At 42.1% G+C, this 22,947-nt stretch overlaps 1 protein-coding gene across 1 annotated transcript; it reads right to left on the reverse strand.

The window, feature by feature from the left end:
* Positions 1-1,978: 1,978 nt before the first annotated feature.
* On the reverse strand, positions 1,979-20,548 carry LOC103123439 (butyrophilin subfamily 2 member A2-like). Its single transcript, XM_007534089.2, has 8 exons — positions 20,506-20,548; positions 16,360-16,707; positions 14,663-14,689; positions 14,185-14,466; positions 12,777-12,797; positions 10,005-10,118; positions 9,055-9,081; positions 1,979-2,965 (listed from the first exon to the last, which is right to left on the reverse strand). Exons 1-8 carry the CDS (start codon positions 20,546-20,548, stop codon positions 2,436-2,438), a joined length of 1,392 nt encoding a protein of 463 aa, XP_007534151.1. The 3' UTR covers positions 1,979-2,435.
* Between the last annotated feature and the right edge of the window lie 2,399 nt (positions 20,549-22,947).

Below are 22,947 nucleotides of genomic sequence, written 5' to 3' on the forward strand. Positions count from 1 at the left end.
CTTCAGGAGCTGGGTCACATGGCTGTGACTCTGACTCTTAGGAAGTTGCAAGCAAAGGTGTCTAGACTGGTCTAGGTCATGCACTTCAAAGTGACTTGTCCAGAAGACTACTGGCAGGCATTCTCAGATCTTGTTTCCTGGAAACTTTCCACAGGCTGACTTCCCCCAGAATGAGTGATGCAAGAGGGAAAGTGGAAGCTGCAATGCCTTTAGGACCTGACTTGGGGCATCTAACTCCACTTACTCTGCTGCCTACACAGGTGACTGTCATTCCATGAGGAGTGTCTAGAACAGGGCTTCGGTAACTTGAGGGAAGGACATGGGGTAGCCTCTGAGGAAGAAAGTCACTAGTGAAACACAGCAATTTTCAGTGCACAGCCAATGGACCTTAGCCTATATGTCTGTTGTCCATGAAATCTTGATACCCATTACAAAACACAGAACACATCTTTCACTTAGGAATATACACTGTGTGGTCTGGTAATTATTATGGTGGATCAGAAATTCAGCTCTCAAGTATGAGGGCCTGAGCTTGGTCCTTGGCATAATCTATGCTGGAGTCATGTGCTGATCTTTCTCTCCCTCTCTGCCCTGCCTTCTCTTTCTCTCATCTACTTCTCTATATCTCATAGATATGTAATAATTATTAAATGCAGAAATATAATACAATAGGAAATATTACTCTGATTTTTCATAAAAAACTAAACCCAAAGCAATCAATTATTTGATTATTTAATGATAAACTTATTTTGCCTCTTCATAATTTTCATATATAATATGGTATTTCCTTATTTTTTCTTTAGGGTTATCTCTGAGATTTGGTGCCTGCACTACAAATATACTGCTCCTGGAGGCCAATTTTTTTCCTCTTTTGTTGCCCTTGTTGTTATAATTATTGTTATTATTGATATTGTTGTTGTTGTTGGAAAAAGACAGAGGGAAATCAGTAGTGGAACGGAAGACAGACAAAGGGAGAGATAGATAGACACCTGCAGGCCTGCTTCATTGCTTTTGAAATGACCTCCCTGCAGGTGGGTAATGGGGGCTCAAACCAGGATCCTTACACTGGTCCATGTACTTTGTACCGCCTGCACTTAAACCGCCATACTACTGCCAAGCACCCTATATTTTGGTATTTCGTATCTATTTGTTTATGAAAGTAAATGATAGGAGGGAGAAAAAAAAAGTGATCACACTGACATACGTAAGGGTGGAGACTGAAATCAAGACCTCATGCTGTAGGGTTCAAAGCTTTATGCACTGTAACAATTTCTGTCAGCAATATTGCCTTTCTTTCTTTCTTTCTTTCTTAGTTCGTTCCTTCTTTCCTTCCTTCCTTCCTTCCTTCCTTCCTTCCTTTCTTCCTTCCATTCTTTCTTTCTTTACCCTTCCTTTCTTCCTTCCTTCCTTTGTTCCCTTCTGTCCTATTTAACACTGCATTTCTAAGTTCATTCTCTGAATTCAGGATCAAATCTCTGAAAATTAATCAAGTGTGAGCACCCAGTAATGTGTATTAGATACTGCAGTATACAGGAGACTCTAGCATATATGGCAATTATGTATATACCATGTAGTAAAATAAATTACTTCCACAAATGATGCATTCATATTTTATTGTGAAGTAATATTTCCCTGTAGGATTATAATCCAGTATAGAGCCATCTGACTTAGCCAGGAGACTCACAGGACCTGACGATAGGACCATGGACAGTGACAGAAGCTGCATTGAAAGCATGAGTCCTCCAAGGTGTGAGTCAGTCTAGTTATTGACTGGATTCAATTTCACTGAGTTTGTGTCAGCCAATATTATATTGAATACAAGGCACTGATCTCAGACAAATTTGGTCAGTGAAATGAACAGCATGTAGCCTCTACTCGTGAGGTACCACAGCTCTTTGTGAAGCAGAAATACAGACTTGGATGCAGATAGAAAACTCTGAGAAGAAGGTGGGATAGAGAGGAAGAAGACACCAGCAGTACTGCATCACCACTTGTGAAGCTCCCTTCTGTAGGTGGAGATGAGAGTCTTAAACCCCAATGCTTGGTCACATGGGATCCCAAGCGGTTTGTCAGTGCCCAACCACCAAATCTGTATTTTGAAGTAGATAAGTTATTTCAGACTATCTACTGATATCTGGGAATGTATTATTATTATTATTTTGTTTTTTACAGAATTTTGCTTTTTTCTTTTTCCCTAAAGCCAAAGGGTAACAAGAATTAGGATTCTAAGAGAATGGGGAATAGAAATGGGCAGCACATGGTGGGCACTACAAGGGGTCACTCTGTGTTTCCCCAAAGACTGGAGGAGTCTGGCCTGAGGCAGATCCTGGTTCCCCTGACTGCAGTTTCCTGTGTGGGTGTGTCTGATGGTCTCATGGCCCATGAGGAAACCCAATGGTGTCTTAGCTGTGTCCCCACAGTGATGACAGGATCTGTCACTGACAGCTGAGGAGTTGGAGGCCCATGTTCATTCCCCATCTGAAGTATCCATGGTAGAAATATGGCTTCAGGGGTTCTGTAAAGGTGCTTTTGAAAGTATAAATAAGGCTGCACTCTGTCACATTGTAGAAAGAAATCAGACCTTTCTCATACTGCAGAAAAATACCCACAATTTGAATGTCTTTTGAAACCTTAAGAATGTAAGGGGGAGTGGTAAGTGTCTTGAGTTCAGAATACCTTAGAGAAAGTGCCCAGAACCCATTTTCAGGACAAACAGTGATGCCTCCTTTCCGCTCCACTGACTCCACACACAGTCCTGTTTCCCATTGGGTGTTCGAAGACACATCCACCTCCCAGTAATGGTCACCAGCAGAGAAGCTGTTCTCCCCCAGAATAGCCCTGAGAGTGTCAAATCGCTCCGAATTGTCAGGAACATCTTGTTTTTCACCAACATTTCTCACATATTTTCTGTTCTCTGACACCTTAAGGTAAGGGTGAGCAGTATCCTGATCCAGGGTTATGTTGGCTGCAGAAGAAGAAGTACATCTATTAACTGTAGGACTGAAAGTAAGTCCTACCTTAGGGCTCACAGGCTTTACATAAGGTCTTTGATGCCTATCTAACAGGATTTGTAAGTGAAGGATGAAAATAAGAGTGAGAAACAAATGAGGGGCCAGAGAGAAAGAGAGCTCACTGGGTGGGTGATGCCAGGCCAGGCACTTGGCCCAGGTTACAGTCCCAGGCCCTCTGGAAGGTGCTGTGTCACCAGGAAAAGCAAGAACTGGAGGTAGGGCTTCCCCTCTCATCATCTCTCTGTGAGTATTTGAATTACAAAGAAAATACAGGTGGCCCAGAGCTGTGAAATATTTCATGAGAAATATTTAGAGGAAAGAAAAAAATTGAATACTCCTGGATACTTTTCAAAACCTGAGAGAGATCAAAACAATTATCATTCCATACCCCTGACCACAGAGCCAGTAAATTCCCATATCTGAAGAATGTATTTATAGACGTTATTAAACCATCTCATCTGTGAAATGGACACATCACATCAGAGGGTCTAGAGGGAACACTGATAAGGGGAGAATGACATGTCACCACATGCTCCTGAGAGGCCTCAGCAACCATCCATATCTTGGACCATTCTCTCTCTCTCTCTCTCTCTCTCTCTCTTTCTGTATCTCTGTCTCCCTATGCCCTCTGGCTCTCTGCCTCTCTGGTCCTGTAAAATAATAAATTTTTCAGCAGGAGCCTAGAGCCTTGTTCCTGCCATGAAAGCAGAGCAGAGGGCAGCACGGCCAGGTGAGCTCCATCTGCAAATACAGAAACTGAAGCACCCCAGGAGCTTCAGGAGAGGACAGTGTCCAGTGCAGCCAGAGGAGAGGAGAGGAAGGGGCGGGGCCAGGGAAGCCCATGGGAAGAGGGTGGGGGCATCATTGAGCCCCTGAGACCACTGGGGATTCTGCCCTTTCTCTGGGCAGATGGACACACAGGGTAACAGGGAAAGATTATTATGAACTAGTTCACAGAATTCTGAGTACAAAAGAAAATAATGTATAATCACACTTAGATTAAGTGTGGCTGCTATGGAGATCTGTTTGTCCAGGAGAGAGATTTGACAGCATATGTTCAGGCGGATGGTAACAACAGAAAGATGTGAGCAAATTGATTGTGGGGGGAGAGAGCTGACAACAAATCTCATATTTTACCAGTCTGTTTAGTCTCTGGAGCACTATTGATGCAAATTTGGGATTACTGTAGACTGAGGTCTACAGTATTTAATTGCCAGTACCGGGAATTAAGGAAACAAAGCAGGAAACTGACAGGGTGAGACTTCCAATACACTGTGGTCCTATGCACCAGTACCAGGAGTCCAGGAGTGCAATGGTGCTTAGGGTAGGTCTCAGTTTTCTTTCGTGGAGAAAGAATAGTTTGGTGGGATGTGAGGTGCACTGGCACTTCTCTCTGTGATGGGCAACACTATCTTCATGACAAAGACTGTCTACTTTAAAAAAGTTTTTTTTCTTCTTTTTATTGCCACCAGGATAATTCCTGAGTTCAGTATCTACATACATGTTAAATCCACCACTCCTGGCAGTATTTTTTTTTATAGGTGCAGAAATTGAGAGTGAGGGTAGGGTAGAGGGAGAGAAAGAGAGACACCTGCAACACAGCTTTAGCACAGAGGAAGATTCCCTCCTGCAGGTGGAGACTGGGGACTCGAACCTGAGACCTCGCATACAGTAACCTGTGCACTCAACTGAGTATGTCACCACCCAGCCCCACAAAAGTCAGTTTTATGAATTAACACACATCCCAATAAAGTGATCTAACAAAATGGATTCAGTGATAGCTTGTTTTCTCCTCAAATGTCTTGCAAGTATATTTCCGGCAAATGATTCAATTTTATCACTGTTATCCAAGGCTTTAACATTCATTTAAAATTTTTTTCTGAAACAACACTTTCATATTTCATGACTTGGTTCTTTTTGACTTCAGGTACATGTATGCAGAATTAACTGATTTTAGCCATAAAATCTGGAAATGGCCTAACCCCCAATGACCATGGGATAGTTTTTTTTTTTTTGTATGAGTGTTTCCAGAGGGGAAACAAAATCTGTCTGGCTTTCTGCCCAGCATTTCCTGCAATGCGTATATGATGGCACTGCTATCCCTGAGGAATAAGAAACACTACAAGAGGACTGGTTGCAGAACACACCACAGGACCCATAATACCACATGGCGGGATCTGAAAAATCTGGTTCACAGAGCTCTCTCTTCCCCGAATATCTTATTCTATAACTGGCCAGTTGTGTTTTGTGAGAGAGTGATTTGAATGACAGTTTTGTACGACCCATTTTGCTCCGAGTATTCTGAAACTTAACTTTATATAAAAATGCTGGACACATCCATGATTTCTGGAGATGTCCAGAAACAACCCTAAATTTTTTTTCTTTTTAATTTTTTTTAAGTCTTGGTATAATTGTGAAACATTTAGCCTTAAACTGTGTATGTAAAAATGGTTCAACTAAGACAGTACAGATCTAAATTTGTGTTTGACATGATATGTCTCTATAGCAAAAGTTTTTCTCCTCCTGTTTGTTAATGACTACATGATTATGTGTGTGTTTGAAGTTTGGTAAACATTAACTTTTAGGTTAAAAGTGTAAGTTTGAAGCTACATTCTTACCAGGGAAACTTAAATGAAGGAGTTTTCAACACGATTCTTATAAAGGTAAAATTAATTTGCTAAAGTAACTTAGTATTTAAGGTAAAAGTCTAAATATTTAACATGACAATTCATCATCTCCAAAGTCAAAATACAAATTCTCTATACAGGACACCTTTGGAGGGCCCTCAAAAGTGCCCTGTGAGCTATCTTGTGGAAATTAATCCATAACAAATCTGACATTGTAAATGTTTAAAAAAAAAAAAACATTGTAACTAACATATCTTAACTCTCTAAGTAACCTGAGTGTTTAAAGTCTAAGGTAAAAATTAGTTTAAAATCAATATATTTTAACTAAATCTAGTCTGAAGATCCTGCACACATCTGGGGTGTGTCTCCATCTTAAATGAGTATAACAAAAGGTAGAAAAGACACTATTGATATGTAAAGCTTCATATATCTTCTCAATTAAAAAGCTAGCACCAGCCCTGGTGAACAATAGGTCACACAATGCTTATGCTAATGGTCCTCATGCTTGAGGCTTCTAAGAATATTTCTTCTTTTTAACTGACCACATTTTATTGTGCTTAAATTATTTCAACAGCCTTAAAATCATACTAGAAAGGCCTTCCAAACTTATAAAGATACTTAAACTAATTATAATCATTGAGTTATTATAGTAAACTTCTAACTCGTTATAAGTTTTATTGTTCACAAATAAGTGAATTACAGCTGTCAAGTCTTCACATGAAAAAGCATCTACTCATATGGTAAGATATTAAATTATATAAGAAGTTCCCCCATATACAACTTATGTAAATTAACAACAACATTCACATATTTTTCTACACTTAACTGGTGTATATCATTTTGCCACTATAGGCCTGCCTTTGTCAGCCAACAATTTAAAGACTTTTTTCCTTTATAACATCACCCATACCAGAGTAATCCGTTACAACCCCCAAGGACAAATGGTTGTTGAGAAGGCCCGCAAAACACCTATGCACAATTAAGTAAATAAAAAATATTCAGTTGGCTAAGGTACTAACTACATTAAAACTCTTTTAATATTTATAAAAATTTGATCCAGATACCCTATTAACCATGGGAAGCACAATTGTTTGTGTTTCTCTCACAGGAATCCCAGGAAAACCATCTGGACCCACACACATTCTGACATCGCCACTAGATTGCATGACTACAGTGTCCCCTCCCCCCCCAAAAAAAAAACAATGATGTGACCTGACATGATTCACAGACTCCAAGGACATAACTTTCTTACTATCTTTCTCTCACCAATCGCTGTCTGCCCTTCTTGCTTCTTCTTCTCCTGTCACATTTTTGCAGTTTCAGAGCACTCTTTACAGAGAAGCAAAGTTCCAGTTGCTGTCCTCCCCCATCGAGATAGAGGTGTGGCATTTCTTCCCCTGGTCATTGGCATTGTACTGACACTTCTAGGGGACTTGCTGGTACACTTTTGGATACTCCCGTTACACTGCTAAACATCTTGATGATTGACTATAGCAGTCCATGGACTTTGTCTTGGTACTCTGCAATGCCAGATCACCCCTCTCAGCCCTCAGCCTATCAGGCTCCCACTCCTCTGCCTATCAGACAGCACTGTTGGTATGCTTTTAAAAACCTTTTCTGTTTCATTTGGTTTAATCCTCCCTGCTTAACACTATTCTATTTACATAACCACTTCATTCTATTTACATAACCTCTGTTAACAAGCACCACCTTCCTTCCAGGGCATTGGTGGTTTAGTGGTAGAATTCTCACCTGCTCCACCCCCTCTCCTTGTCACACCCTGATCCTCTCCTTGTCACACTCTGATTTTCACCAGTCACTTTTCTCTCCACCCTCTCTGCGTCACATCCTGTTCACACCCTACTTGGGAAGTATATATAAAGACAACATTGTTCGTTTTAGTTAGTTGTTAGTTTAGTCTAGCTTGGTATAGATTGCGCTGCATCCTGCATGAATAAAGAGATACTGCGTACAGCTCAACCATGAGTCCCTGGTCGTCTGTCTCCCGTCAGTGAAGCTCAGCCCGACACAGCACCCCTTTCAACTCATCAGGCAGCCTCTCTCCACCTACCAGGCCTCTCTTCAGTTTCACACTGTCCCTTGTTACTTTTACTTACCACTCTCTGTCTTATTCCAGTTCTTTTAAAAATGCCTGCATGGTATCATTCAGGTTTCTGCCCAAAATGGTTCTGTTCACCCCTACACTGTTAATCCCCTGACAGAAATGGAGTGTTTTACAGACATTCACCCATTTATATATGGCCATTAAGAAAGAGGGAGATGTGGGAAACTGTAAAGATGTGGTTGAGCTTGGCAGGGCTTGAACTTGAGGGATGTGTCTATACTGTCAGTATCTCTCTCAACTGAGAGGTTGAGTAAGGAGGGACAGTAGTAACCCAAAGGTGTGCCTTGTCCTATCAGACTCTCTGCCCCACAAAGCACCACACATTACTGATACTATGGTCATTAGATAAAAATAAAGTGGGAGATACTATGGCCTATTTACATAATCGTTGTTTGCCTGATGTATCTTCTTTCTACCTCGAGACTCGCCCAGCCTGCAGGGTACATTAAGCCTGCCAGTTAATAAAAAGCCCTGGTAACCATTGCTATGGAAGCTTTCTACCTTCCCACTCATTCTTCTCTCTACCCCCTTTTCTAGCCATCTCCTTTCCCAACTTGCCACTACCAATTTTGCCCTATAAAGCACTTTTTTTCCTGGTTTTGCTCTCTTCTCCTCTTCTTCTCTTTCTCTCTTTTCTCTCCCATGTCCCAACTTGGTGAAGAGCTGGTGTGCAGATTGAGAGGTGGCCATAGTGGTTTGGTACCACGTGGCTTAACCCACTGCACTCACGCCAGACTCTGGGATGCCTGCATGAATAAAGACTTGTATTGATATCATCATGAGCTTGTTTCCTGGATCCTCTCTCCTGATTGTGAAGCTAGCCTGGCAGTACAGAATATTGTATAGTTTACTTGGGCAAAGCCTTTATTCTAAAAAGAGTTCCAGAAAGACAGAGAGAGAAAAAAAAGATCATGGCACCAAAGTTTTCTTTAATGCAAGGGGGGCCGGGCTTGAACCTGGGTTGCACACAAAGCAGAGGCAGCGCACCATCCTAGTGAGCTATTTACCAGCCAAAATATAGAATTTTAAAGTGATTCATACTGAATTACCAGGGGTTGAGGAAATGGAAGTTCTCTGAGCATTTATATGTAACTGTGCTGTACACCAGACATCTTTTATTCCTTTACTTTTATTTATTTATATATTTTACCAAAGCACTGCTCAGCTCTGCGATATGCGGATCTGAAGCATTGGACCTGGGATATTGAGCTGCAGGCATGAGTCTGTCTATTTGCATAATAGTTCATGGCAGTCATATATCACACTTAATACTCATCACATTTGTACTTACCAGCAAATCTTCTGATGACACTTAGTCCTACAAACAAACAAGAAAATGTAAAGTTAACTGAAAAGCTAGCAGGGCAGGAACTGGTATGAATAATGACATGTGGATGTCAATGTAGAGAATTCAGACTTCACTCACCCTCTGCTCCCAGGGCTTTGCTTTGGGCTACAAGCAAACAGAGAAAGAGAGAGATCAGCATTCTGAGGGGAAACTGGCTATGTTTTCAACCGAGCATGAGGAGGAGAGACAGAGCTTTCAAATATGAAAATTCAGAGTCTAGTCTATTTTTCACTCAGATACAAGATCTGAGAGGAAGAGTGAGCTAGATCAAGGAGGAAACCCAGAGCACAGAAATTTACATATTTGCACTGGCACCTCCCACTGTTGCCAGGCTTCTGACTGGATTCCCAAACCAATGTAGGAAAGGTACCTGGGGAGTTGTCTGTCTGGTCCTGGGTGTCTTATTAATGTGAATTATGAATATATTTAGAAAACATTTAATAATAATCTGAATAGCGTTTAAAATTAAAACACATTTTCTCTAGTGACCTAAAAGATTTTTTTTTTGTCTTTGTTTTTTCAACACTATACTGTGATGTATTTTGGTATGGGCCATTTTGACTTATAAACTCTGGCTGTTCTTTTGGCTTTCTTAATGCTTATACTTTCAGCAATTTCAAGGTGTATGACAGGTTTACTCTATGACATATTCAAATATCAACTCTACTCCCTCTCCATCTCCTCAACTTCTGGAATTCAAGTTACTGTGATGTTAATATTTTTCTCCTGGCGCCTGCTATTTCACCCAGAATTACCCCATTGTTCTGGATCCCCACTGTTCAGCAGATTCAGACTAAGGAAAGTCGTGATTTTCTGTACTAACCCTGCTAGCTAGTTTTAGAGCTGAAATATTCTATTTACAATGCCTCTAATACTCGCTCTAATTCCCTCACCAGCCTCTTTAACTTCTTGAATTTCCATTTGAAGTTTTCTTTGTGAATTTTGTAGTTCTTTGCTGAAATAATATTTTGGATTGTAAGTTATGGCTGGAGCCTTGAATTGCCTTTCTAAGAAGTTTTCAGATGTTAAAGTCTAATAAATTCTCTAATTATTTTACAGCATTCATAATATGTTATCTGCTTGTCAGCCAAATGTGGCACTGTGTCTATTTTTTAAATTATTATTATTATTTCAATTTTGTATCCTTGGATAATGCATGACACAAAGATATAGAATTTGAAATACAAAGCAAGAACCATCAGACTATCTGCAGAGTTCTCATCACAGACACTAGAAACCAGAAGAGAGTGGAATGAAATATTCACTATACTAAAGAAATAGACTACCAGGCACAAATTCTCTCTACTGCTAAGCCATCTTTCATGTATATAGGATAACTGAAAACATACAGTAACCAAGAATACAGAAACCAAAGGAATTAACCACCACCAGTCCAGTCAGGCAAAATTTTTGAAGGGAATCCTAAACTAATAGAAACAAACAAACTCCTACTTTAAATGATTTAATCAGTGACACCATACCATGGACATCTAATCTTTGACAAAGCTGCCCAGACTATGAATTGGGGAAAGGAGTGCCTTTTCAACATATAAAGAATTCACCAAACTCAGCAACAAGAAAACAAATGAGATGGGTGGTAACACAGTGCGTTAAGCTCATGTGGTGCCAAGCACAAGGACAATAAAGAAGCCATTTGAGCCCCTGGCTCCCCAAAGGCAGGAGACCCACTTCACAAGTGGTGAAGCATGTCTGCAGATGTCTATCTTTCTGTCCCCTTTTCTGTCTTCCCCTGTCTCCATTTCTCTCTGTCCTATCCAGGAATGAATATGTCAATAACAACAATAACTTCAACAATAAAACAAGGGCAACAGAAGGGAAAATAAATAAATATAAAAAACTTTAAAAAAGTAAACAAATGACCCCATCCAAAATGGTGAGAGGATATGAACAAAATATTAAACAAAAAATATTCTAAATGTCAAGAAACATATAAAAAATGCTCCAAGTCATTGATTATCAGAAAAATGCAAATAAAGATAACTATGAGATAGCACTTCACAACTGTGAGAATGGTCTACATCAGAAACCACAGCAACACTAAACGCTGGAGAGGTTGTGGGGAAAGTAGAACCTTCCTGCTCTTCTGGTGGGAGTAGAAGTTGTTCTGGCTCCCATACGTATCCGTAACATTGGGCAAATATATACCCGAAAGCAGTAGTACACTAAAGTTTGCAGTGAGTACCCCCCAACACTTCATCTCCACTATTCCAACCTTTGGGTCCATGATTCTTCAACAATTTGCTTGGCTTTGTATGTTAACAATCTTTTCAGCCACCAGATTCCTGATACCATCAGGATGCCGGCCAGGCTTTCCTGGACTGAAGACCCCACCAAATCATCCTGCAGCTCGGCTTCCCCAGAGACTCATCCTACTAGGGAAAGAGAGAAGCAGACTGGGAGTATGGACCAACCAGTCAAAGCCCGTGTTCAGCATGAAAGCAGTTACAGAAGCCAGACCTTCCACCTTCTGCAACCCACAATGACCCTGGGTCCATGCTCCCAGAGGGATAGAGAATAGGAAAGCTATTGGGGAGGGGATGGGATACGGAGATTGGGTGGCAGGAATTGTGCGAGTTGTACCCACCCCCCCCACCCTATGATTTTGTTAATGTCTCCTTTCTTAAATAAAAAAAAGTAAAAAAAAAATAGCACGAGACTTTAAGCAGGGCGATCTCTTTGGCTGCTGCTGCTTCTCCAGGTCAGATGCATCTCAACAGAGATGTGTCAGGTATCCGCCATGGCTACTTCTTCTTGGAACTGAACACATCTGACTCTGCTAGCTGGTAAACTTTTAGACCCCTCTATAGCCATGAACAACCTTTACCAAGCAGATAATTGTTTATCTTATGGGACTAAACTTTTCATAACTATACTCAACCCTTAATGATAATTGCTTATGTTGCCTCTAACTTGTTTCACACTAACAAACCTTGTGTTGGTTAAACCTGAAAAAAAAAAAAAGGAAATTTTTCCCCCTCCTGTGGAGAGTAGACTGGAGAACTCTCAAAGGCTAGAAATGGACCTACCTTATGACCTCAAAATTCCTCTTGTGGCGATATATGTTAAGGAAACTAACACACCCATCCAAAAAGATCTGTGTATATCTTAGTTTATAGCAGCTCAATTTATGATAGTCTAAACCTGGAATCAACTGAGGTGTCCAACATCAACAAGTAGCTGAGTAAGGTGTGGGCTATATACACAATGGAATACTATTAAGCTCCGTGGTGCTGGCATTACCAACATACTGCTCATGACACAATTTTTTCCTTTTTCTTCATTTCTATTTATATCACAGGACAGAGAGAAATTGAGAGGGGAATAGAAAGATAGAGGGAGAGATGAGGGAGGGATGAAGGGAGGGAGGTAGAGAAAGAGAGAGAGAGAATGAGAGAGAGAGAGACAGACAGAGAGAGAGAGAGGTACTGCCTTTGCTCTTCTCTCTTTCCACCATGTAGGAAGAAGTTGCTTAAATTCCAGTCCTTATGCAGGTGCTTATGCACAGAACTACACCTGCTGAACCAAATGCACTACCACCCAGCTCCCCTGAATACTTCCCTACCAGATTTATGTTTATTTAGCATAACTAGAATGTGGGTCAGTAGCCAAAAATTGGCATGATTCTCGGGTATAATGCAACTCACCATATTTTCTTGGTAGTGAACCTGAAAATAAAGCAAAACATAAATTAATCATTAAGAACACAGGGTCAGATTGAGCTGCTGTTCATCTCACCAGAGATGCTCTATTGATGCTGCAAGACAGACACAGGTTCCCAGACATCCCCCTTCTGATGTGGGAGGGGTTCTGAAATGACTCTGCTCTGTAATATAGATCCCAATCTAGAAACAATTCAACCAGTCAGGGATGTTATGGTTGAAGGGTAAAACTAAGAGTGATATTTCTAATCAATTAACTGATGTCAACTATTTCTGCTTTCAGTACACCCATCACAGATGATCTGTGAAGTAAATTTATGGTAAAAGCTATTATTAGGACAAGGACAAGAGTATCAAGCCCAAACATACCTAGTTTTCTTCTAGTTCGTACAAAGAGAACACCAAAGACTGTGGCAACAGCCAGGAGACACAGGGGCACAATGAATCCCACTATCCAGGGCCAGAGCCTGGAGAACATGGCGTCTGAAACACAGGAATTATCTTCCTTGAGACTGAGCTTGACATCAGTGACCTAGTGGCTGTGGACAAACTCAAGGGCTTTCTCCTGGGAGGCATGTGAGCAGGGACAGTGATTCTAATCCTCACCCTTCCTCACTGCAATTCACAGTGACTCAGGAATCCCTGAGAGCTTAGTGTTCTCTTGTACTTCCAAAGGGAGAGGACCCACAAGTAAAGCTGATGCATCAGATACCATTGTCTTCTCATTCAGGGATGCCAAGCCTTGGTGTATGGATGCTTTCAACTATAATTCTCCTATAATTCCTAAAATGGTACAAATGCTACAAATGATTCCCTTATACTTAATTCTCCTCCCTCCCTTCTCAGTTTCCTCAATCAGACTTTTCCATTGTCCTCTCTACTCAGTGACCTTCCTAATATCTTTATGGTAGTCTGACAAGCAAGCAATAGGCAGGCCAGTATAAGAGTGTGGGGGACTGTGAGATGCAGGAATTCAGAGTCTAGGTCAGGAAGGTTAGTAGTTGCCTCAAGTCACAAAGGTGATAGGTGGAATACACCAGATTGGCTTCATTTGACAGCTGGGAAACATCAAATTGTCTAAAAGGGTGATTTCCCTTGGCAGTAGGAATAAGAGAGGTTTCAAAAAAAATGTACAAGATTACTCAAAAATAATTAAATATTCTTTGATACCTTGTGCAACCATAAAATCATTACTATAAAATAATGTAATGAAACCCCCCGTCACAAAGAAGTACAGAACAGACAAAAGATGAGTTTTCAAACAAGCTCTCCAATAACAGCTACATTGGGTGGAGTAGAGCATCCTCCAGGCCCTTCACCCTCAGGTCTTGGATGCTGTCCTCTCCTTGCTCAGCAGAGAACTCTCAGGATTCTCACACTAGAGGATACCAACCTGCCATAGAAACGTGTGCTTCCTTCTCTTCACTGAGGACTGGGTTAATTATGCCACAGGACACATCTCTTGACCTGGTGTCTACAGTGACGGATGTTTGCACTTGAAACAGACCATCTTTTGCCACTGTCTTTGTCTCAGAGGCTGGCTCCAAAAACCGCAGTCCTTGTAGGTCCCTCCATTGCACCTCAGGCTCTGGGTACCAGCCCCTGGATGTGCAGGTCAGCTTCACCTCCCCAGTGCCTCCAGACTCAATGTGAATCTGAGGAGCTGTGCCTAAGGCTGGGAAGGAAAAAAGAGACTGAAAAAGTAGATTCTTCCACAGGTTTATTGCCACATGACTTTGGCTGCCTTCTTGTGTTTCCTAGTTAACCTCTATGAATTTCAGCTCTGCTTTATAAATGTGGAGGCTAAGAAACCTTAAACACAATTGTTGGGAACATAGGCCTTTGATCGTGGGTACAGTGTGAATCTATACCTGCTACTTTTATAATCCTGTAAATCACTATTAAATAAAGAATTTTCAAAAGTGAAAAGAGAATTAACACCACAGTCATATTTAGAAGAGAATAAATTAATTGATAAAATATACAAACACTAATCATGTTCTTGCTTTTTTACTGTTTCTGCATAATACGTTATTACTCATTTAGCTGATTAAAGTTTTTCATTACTCAAGATATCTTAATAGAAATAGTGATTAATGAAATCCAAGCTTTCTCTAGGACCCTGTCTACTGGGTTCAAATCTGGTCATCCACATGGAAAAGCAGACACACTCCCAGGTGAGCTGTCACACCCCCTATCTGATGATCCTTCAAGTGAATAGCAGAATATTTTATCAATCCAGGTGCACCCTGGCGAGTAAAGACAGACAGAGTTGGTGTTTTCTGTGACAAATATCTTGTTCTTCCCCAAATATCCACCTCCCCTTTCAGCAATACTTTCCAGTATGACCTTCCTGGCATGCTGGGAATGTTCTCACCATCCCATGGCCCTGATGAATAGCCACAGGGAACTATTGAGTCTTTGACTCATTGGTCTGGTCTGTGGAAAACCTGACTTTCATATTGTACCTAATATCAACTCACTCGAGATGGAGTATGAGGCTAGTAGTTACCTTGCTGGCCTGTGTAGTTGCTAAGGAGACAATCTTAAAAGTGGGTGTGCCAGTCACTTACTGCTTTGCATTCCAAACTCCTCTGCATTTAGGAGGTGTTTGTGAAGGTGATGTGAAATGGGAACAGTGTATGACCTAGAATATTTCCTAAAAGGAAGAGAGCCATCCTTCTCTTTTTCTGTTTTTAGATGATTCACCTTTGAAAGTGAATAAAGGGGCCCGTGGTGCTGCACCTGCTTGAGCACACACATCATAGAGAGTGAGGACACTGGTTCAAATCCTTAGGGGCAAGTACTCCACTTGCAGAGAGGAAGCTTCATGGGTGGTGAAGCAGTGATTCAGTTCTCTCCCTCTCTCTCTACCTTTCTCTCTCTCTTTCTCTCTCTCCCTATTTACCCCCTCCCTCTAAATTTCTCTCTGTCTCTACTAAAATTAAGAAAATAAGTGAATTAAGAAGGTGCTCTGCAGTGGCACACCCAGTAGATCACACACTTTACTATGTGCACAGAACCAGGCCCAAGCCCCTAGTCCCACTTGCAGGGGTGGAGCTGCAGTGGTTGTAAACAGGGCTGCAGGTGTGTCTCTTTACTTCCCCATGCCAGTTTCCTCCTACACTATGAATTTCTCTATGTCCAATCAAAATACAAAGAAAGAAAGAAAAAAACTAATTGTGGCTGGGAACAATGGATTTGTCATATAGGCACCAAACCTCTGTAGTAAACATTGTAGAAATAAAAATTAATTATGGGCATTATGGTAGACCAGGATGCACTTCTGTTACTGTGCAGAGCCGAAATTACTAGAAACCTTCTTCTCTGTTCTCTTCAATCATTTATATTGATAAATAAAGGAGAGGTGCATAGAATTCTGCTGCAACCTGAAGTGTGACAATATAATATTTGGATATACATTCCTTAACATATTGGCCTATAATAATCATATTTTTACTGTTACTGTCTACTGTTCAGTTTCTTTGCCAACACTATAGACGCTGTTACCTAAATACTATTGAAAAATCCTAGAAATACTTTGAGAGAATTCATTTCAAAGACTCACCTGTGACCAGCACCTCAACTTGAGCTTCACTTACAAATGTAGAGCTTACAAAGTTACACCTGTACTCTCCACCATCTGAAGGGAGGATGGGATGGATCCTCAGGGCCACCTGCCCTGTGTTGATGTTCTCCTTCAGGAACTCTGTCCTCCCTCGGTACTGTGGGCTCTGTAGCCACTGCTGATCCTGGGAAGCAGCATAGTGATGCACCAGAGCTGGAGGATCCATTCGGTCCCAGGTAACCTCCATGTTCTCAGCATCTGTCTCTGGGCTGAGATGACAGTGCAGCACAGCTTCTTCCCCAACTGAGGCAATGACAGTTGCTCCTGGGCCTACCACAGAGAATTGTCCTGTATGAAAAAGGAGAAAATGGTGACTGTTGCCAAGAGTGTGCTATGCAGAGTTTTTTCAAACTGGTGTGTTACATTCACAAGCCATGAGCCATGCAATATTCTAAAAGGAAACTTATATTCCCAGAGTACAATGCAAAATGATTAATTAAACCCCTTATGAAAAAGAAAGAAGGAAATAAATAAGAGAAAAGAAAAAAGAACACCTTTGAGTTCTAGGTGTTGAGTCAGCTGTGGAGCTCAGGCTCTGCCTGCTTGAGGCCTTGGGAAAGAGGAAGAGCCTGAGCTCCACAGACTGGATCTGAGCTCTGGCCTCTCCCTCTCTATCTCCTTCTCTGCTATTCACTCTCTTTAAATAGGGAAATTCATCTTTAAACATACATCTTATAAAAATGCTTTACAGGGGGTTGGGCGGTAGCGCAGTGGGTTAAGCGACCGTGGTACAAAGCGCAAGGACTGGTGTAAGGATCCTGGTTAGAGCCCCGGCTCCCCACCTGCAGGGGACTTGCTTCCCAGGCAGTGAAGCAGGTCTTCAGGTGTCTGTTTTTCTCTCCTCCTTTTCTGTCTTCCCCTCCTCTCTCCATTTCTCTCTGTCCTATCCAACAATGAACGACAATAATAACCACAATGAGGCTACAACAATAAGGGCAACAAAAGGGGAGAAAATGGCCTCCAGGAGAAGTGAATTCATGGTGCAGGCACTGAGCCCAACAATAACACTGGAGGGAAAAAAAGGCAAAAATGCATTAAAGTGTTGATCATTAAATCACGTATTTAACAGGAAAAGCAAGGTATGAAGTGAACATTTCCTCAGCTAATCAAGCTGTCCCATGATTTGAATGTCAGTGTCTGAACAATGAATATTCTGCCTGGTTCTGTTCTGTGATTCTAACCCTCCCTTTCTCCTCCCTCCTCCCAACCAAGGGTGACATAACCAGTTATTAGACAAGACTTGAATAATAATCAGCTAGTTTAGTACTTAATTCACAACCATAGAATTGTCTTTAGAGTAGCATGAATCACACTTGCTTAGTACTATTACTGTTATTATTGTCACCAGAGTTTGCATTTAGTCACAGCTCCTGAAAGAACCTTTTGAATTTTGGGGGGATTTTATTATTTACTTTGGGGTGTATATTATATTAGATTCATGCAGACAACATATTGGTTAGCTATTTGTATACTAGCAGACTGACTGATACTCTCATTCTTGGTAATGTCCATCTCAGGCATTATCCCTGTGTTTTTATATATTTTTCCTTCTAAATGAAAACATGCTTGAGTGAAACCCTAGAGCAGTGCTGAGAAACACAAAGGGCAGGGAGTCTGCCTGAAGTTGATGGAGAGACGGTAGAAGTTCAGCTCCAGGAATAAACTGAACCTGGGATGTGGAAGATGTGGTGGGAAGACACTATTAAAAATGGGATGGAGAGGGGACCTCAGTGAAGGAGATGCAATGAAAACATGCAGGTCATCAGATGAAGGTCAAGTCCAGCTCCAGGGGGAGGAAGGGCAAGTCAAGACAGGGACACAGGACACAGCTCCTAGCTCAGCAGGGACGGCACTGAGACTCTCAGGGTGACAGGGGCCCAGGGCTGCTGAGTCCAGGTGCTGAGAGCAGTGGGCAGCACACACACTGGCCTTTCCTAGTGCAGCTGTAGGAGGGGACATGGGACAGTCAGCAAAATGAGCAACAGAGTAAATTCAGACTTAACTGTAAGTTATTTAGTCATGTTAAACAAAATTTGCTTTAATTGGCTGGTTTTCTACTTAGAAATCCAAGTCAGAAAATATAAAATGTAGGAAGAGTCAGAAATGCAACAGAAAAGCCTAGCATTTGTGAGAACCAGCTTAAAGCCTTCAGGAAAACAGGCAAAGCCATGGGACCATCCCCTGTACAGAGTCCCCCCACCCCACCCTTAGTCAGGCGCCAGATTAATCAGACAGTGAAGGCTCTTCCCACTCACCTGCGCCTGGCCAGGGAAGCAGGGCTGAGAGCAGGAGGGTGCTGATGCCCACACACCAGGGCTGCATCTCAGCTCAGGGCTCCTCTCAGTGTGCAGAGTCAGGTGCTCACAGGCCTGGGGGCTGCTCACTCCCTCTATACTCTTCCTGGAGCTCTGGGACCAGGAGTCCTGAGGAGAAAGCTGCCTGGTCAAGAGCAGAGTCAGGATCCCCTCAGTGGGTGAGCAGTGAACAAACACGGTGCATCCAACTACAGAGTCATCACATCAGCTAATAGGATGGAATTACACACAGAGCAATTTGGATGAATTTCACTGGGATTGTACTGCCAGAAGGAGTCTGTGGCTCCTGTAACCGAAAATTTCATCAGGCAAAAACAATGACTGTACTAATATTGCTTACTCTATGATCTACACACATAATACTTAAAAAATAAACTTGATTTATTGCAGAGTGTCAGCCAAATTTGAGAGGGGAAGGGCTGATAGCAGAGGGAGAGAGACACCTGCCATACCGCCTCCCAATTCGCAAAGCTTTCCGACTGCAGGTGGGGACCGGGGACACAAACTTGGGACCTTGCACATTGTAACATGTGTGGCCAACCATGTACACCACCACTCCACCCTTCACACAGTACATTAACCACCAAAATTTGATGAATGATAAGTGGTTGGTATCGGTTAGATAGTAACATCATTTTATTGTGTTCAGAAAAGTGAACTGTAACAAACAATAATAGAGGAAGGGATATTCTACACATTGGGTATTTCCTGAGAAAATCTTGCATTGTAATGTGTGAGTTACTGGAAGGTCAATGGGATGAGCCAGAGCATCAGAAACTCTCAAATGAATTTGTTTAAGAGATCCACAGAGGGGGCCAGGCGTTGGCTCACCTGGTTAAGCACACACAGTACAGGACACAAGGACCTGGCCTAAAGCCCCTGATCCCTGCCTTCAGGGGGAAAAATTCAGGAGTGCTGAAGAATTTTCACTATCTCCCTTCCTCTCCCAATTTTTGTCTATATTTCCAATATTAAAATTAAGACTGAATTTTTTTATAAAAATGTAGAACACACAGACATCACAGAATCCAAATTCTTACAAATTCTCAATGGAGATAGGGTAATCTCTCCAAATCCTCAAAGACTAAGAAGGGGAGCCAGAAACTGTTTCCTCTGAAGTATCTATTCTGAAAGGCTTAGAGCCAAGAGAAACACTTAGCAAGGCATAATGAAAGGGGTCTACCAACCCATGAGTGACCTGAAGGAGGGAGGCAGCTCTCTGTCATTAGTACAGCCCCTGAGCAGTAACAGGTGACTTTGCACAGTCAGTGACAAAACTCACTCCGTGTCAGGTCCCCCAGAAGAAGGCAGATGAGTTACTCACAGGCAGCAGAGCACAGGCACAGAAGCAGGAGGGAGAGGTCCAGCAGGAGGGTCTCTCTGGAGAGCAGAGGCTCAGAGCAGGGCTGTGGGCTCAGCTCAGCTGCAGGGGGCAGAAGTCTGGGTCCCAGCAGGGCTGGCAGCTCTGGTTTCAGCCACTGGCTCAGGGGCTGCAGAGGCAGAAGGCAGGAGCCAGAGAGCACAGAGCTCTGCTGGGCCTCAGATGCCAGCCTGAGACCTGGGGCCTGAGAGCCAGTGCAGCCTCTGCCCTTGGAGAGCAGCAAGCTGTATGGACTGGCACTCAGATAGTGACAGTCTTACACTGATCACCACCCCAAGATTCTGATCCCTGGGCAAAATTCCAGGGTCCAACAGAATTTAGAAGTTGTAGATAAACACCTGCAGGGAGGGGACATGGACACAGAAGGCCCTAATCACTTTGGGCACTCACCCCAGGCTCCTTTTTGGCGGTCTTCTTCTATCTTCATTTCCATGTTCTCAGAAAGACAGGTTCTCTCAATGGAGGAGTTTATACCCTGTGCTCCAACTCAACCCCTTTCTAGTTCAGCTGCCTCTGCTCAGCACAAGGCAGGGGGATAGTAGAGGCTGGAGCAGTGCTCACACCAACCTCCCCTTCAGGAGAGGCAGCCTTTCACACAGCTGGGAGTGGGGAGAGGCAGGGAGCCAGCAGCTGGGTGTGGGGTGAGCAAAGAAGAGTGAGAGCCTCTCCCAGCTCCTTCTCCCAGTGCATCAAAAGGCAGGGCCTGTGGGACCTGGCGGTGGGAAAGCCCTTCGGTTCCTGTAACCACCCCTTCCCCTGCCTCAGAGCTGCAGCAGATAGTCTGAGACCAGGGTTGCTGTGGTCATTTCATTTTGTTTTGTAATTTCCAGTCTTCCAGCACCTCAAGAGTTTTTTTAAAAAAAACTTTACAACATTCAGATGCAAACATTTAACTAACTACAGATCATTTCCATAAGATCTGAAAAATCACTCTTTGATTTCACAGAAAATTTGTCTTCTTATTTTAATATAATGTACTTTTTCATTATTCATTATTTTTTATTTAGTTAGTTTGTATTAACTTTACTTATTGGATAGAGACAGCCAAAAATTGAGAGTAAGGGGGAGTTAGAGAGGAAGAGAGACTATACCTGCAGCTCTGCTTTATCACTTGTGAAGCCTTCACCCTGGAGGTGGGTACCAGAGGCTTGAACTTGGGTCCTTGTACTTTGTTACCTGTGCACATAACCAAATGTGCTACCACCTGAGCACAGCACTCATTATTTATTATCAAAAGAACCAGAGAATCCTCAGTCACAGGTGACACTATGGGTGGGTTAAACTTCTCTCCTTATGCTTTCAAGTCTTGCACTCTAGTCTGTGTGTCCCCGACCTGGTGAGTGATTTCTCTGTTTTTTCATATGAGCTAAAGGAAAAATTATCAGCTCTTTTCACCCTAATTCCTCAGGGGACAAAATAGTTCAATGTGTTATTTTGTCTTGAAAAACCACAATTTCACAGAGAAGTTGAGAAAACCACCTCCCATATTAAAATCTCAATTGTTACTTTAGTAATAACTATCACTTTAGGTGCTGGAATTTGGCTGTCTGTACAGTACACACTATTATACCATACAGGAAAATAAGTTTTAATTTCTGAGCCAGCACGCAATGACACCATGCAAAGTGGATACTTCACTAGTAAAGGAACATTGTTGGGGTGTCTCTCCTCTCTCTGCCTCTCATCTAGCACTCTCTCATTTTTATAGGGAAAAAAGGGAAAAAATAAAAACCAGTTCACTTAGTAGCTATTTCCAAAAAGGGAGACCCCCAAACCTCATGCACTATATTATTACCTTCATGTTTCTGATTATACAGAAATATTCCTCTGCTTTATATCTCAATGCTTTTTCAACCACCAAGTTGTACATGCTACCATGACACCAATCTGACTTGCCTGGGAAGATGACCTCACCAATGAGTCCTGGAGCACCACCTCTCCAGAGCCATGCCCCACTAGGGAAAGATAGAAACAGGCTAGGAGTTTGGATCCACATGTCAACGCCCATGTCCAGTGGAGAAGCAATTGCAGAAGTCACACTTTCCACCTTCTGCTCCCCATAATGATCCTGGCTCCAGACACCCAGAGGGATAATGAGTAGGAAAGCTTCCTTTGGAGGGGATGGAATACAGAACTCTAGTGGTGGGAATTGTGTGAAATTGACCACTCTTATCAGATGGTCTTCTTGATATTATTAAAAACAAACAAACAAACAAATAAAACAGTTTACCAAGAGTAGTAGAATCATAGTCTTAAGGGCCCAGCACAGGCTTATTTTTAAAAAGCTCTTTCTCCTTTTCATCTCAGCATATTTCAACTACTCTGATTGTTTTTCTATTCTGAAAGTTATATTTTTGCTTCTTAAAGATGCATTACTATTTTTGTGTTGTATGTTAATATAAACCAAATAGTAAAAACAGCACAGTTTTCAAATACCTTTGCAGTGCCCATTCATTCAAAGTTGTAACTGGCATCTGTGTGAAAGAGCATAACACACTGTGTGTGCAGGTCTCCAGTCAGGGCACAGCCACTGGGCAACGTGCTGGCTCCTCATGGTGCCCACTCCTGGTGTAAGTCACACTCATGTGAAGGGCTCTTAGTTTTTAATAATTTTTCTTTGGGATTAACAATGATCTACGTGTTTACAAGACATGGAAGTATATAGTTGTAAAATTCCTGCTACTCACAACTGAGGGGGTACCTGGACCCTCCAGTGAACCAGTGGCCATTATAAGGGAGTGAATGATGCTAAAAGGCAGCTCAGCTGGTAGAGCATGAGACCCTGAATCTCAGGCTATTGGCTTTATGTCCCACATTGGGTGACACATATTA

The sequence above is a fragment of the Erinaceus europaeus genome, chromosome 9 (assembly GCF_950295315.1).
Source record: "Erinaceus europaeus chromosome 9, mEriEur2.1, whole genome shotgun sequence".
In the NCBI taxonomy this organism is placed as follows: Eukaryota; Metazoa; Chordata; class Mammalia; order Eulipotyphla; family Erinaceidae; genus Erinaceus; species Erinaceus europaeus.

Bases quoted from the DNA above. Each gene is read 5' to 3' on its own strand.
- LOC103123439 (XM_007534089.2), bottom strand. From the start codon at position 20,548: ATGGAAATGAAGATAGAAGAAGACCGCCAAAAAGGAGCCTGGG. The intron at 14,690-16,359 runs GTGAGTCTTTGA...TTTATTTAATAG, and splicing joins AGTTGAGGTGCTGGTCACAG to TGATTTACAGGATTATAAAA. The intron at 10,119-12,776 runs GTGAGTTGCATT...AAAACTTCTTAG, and splicing joins TTCACTACCAAGAAAATATG to AAAGGCAATTCAAGGCTCCA.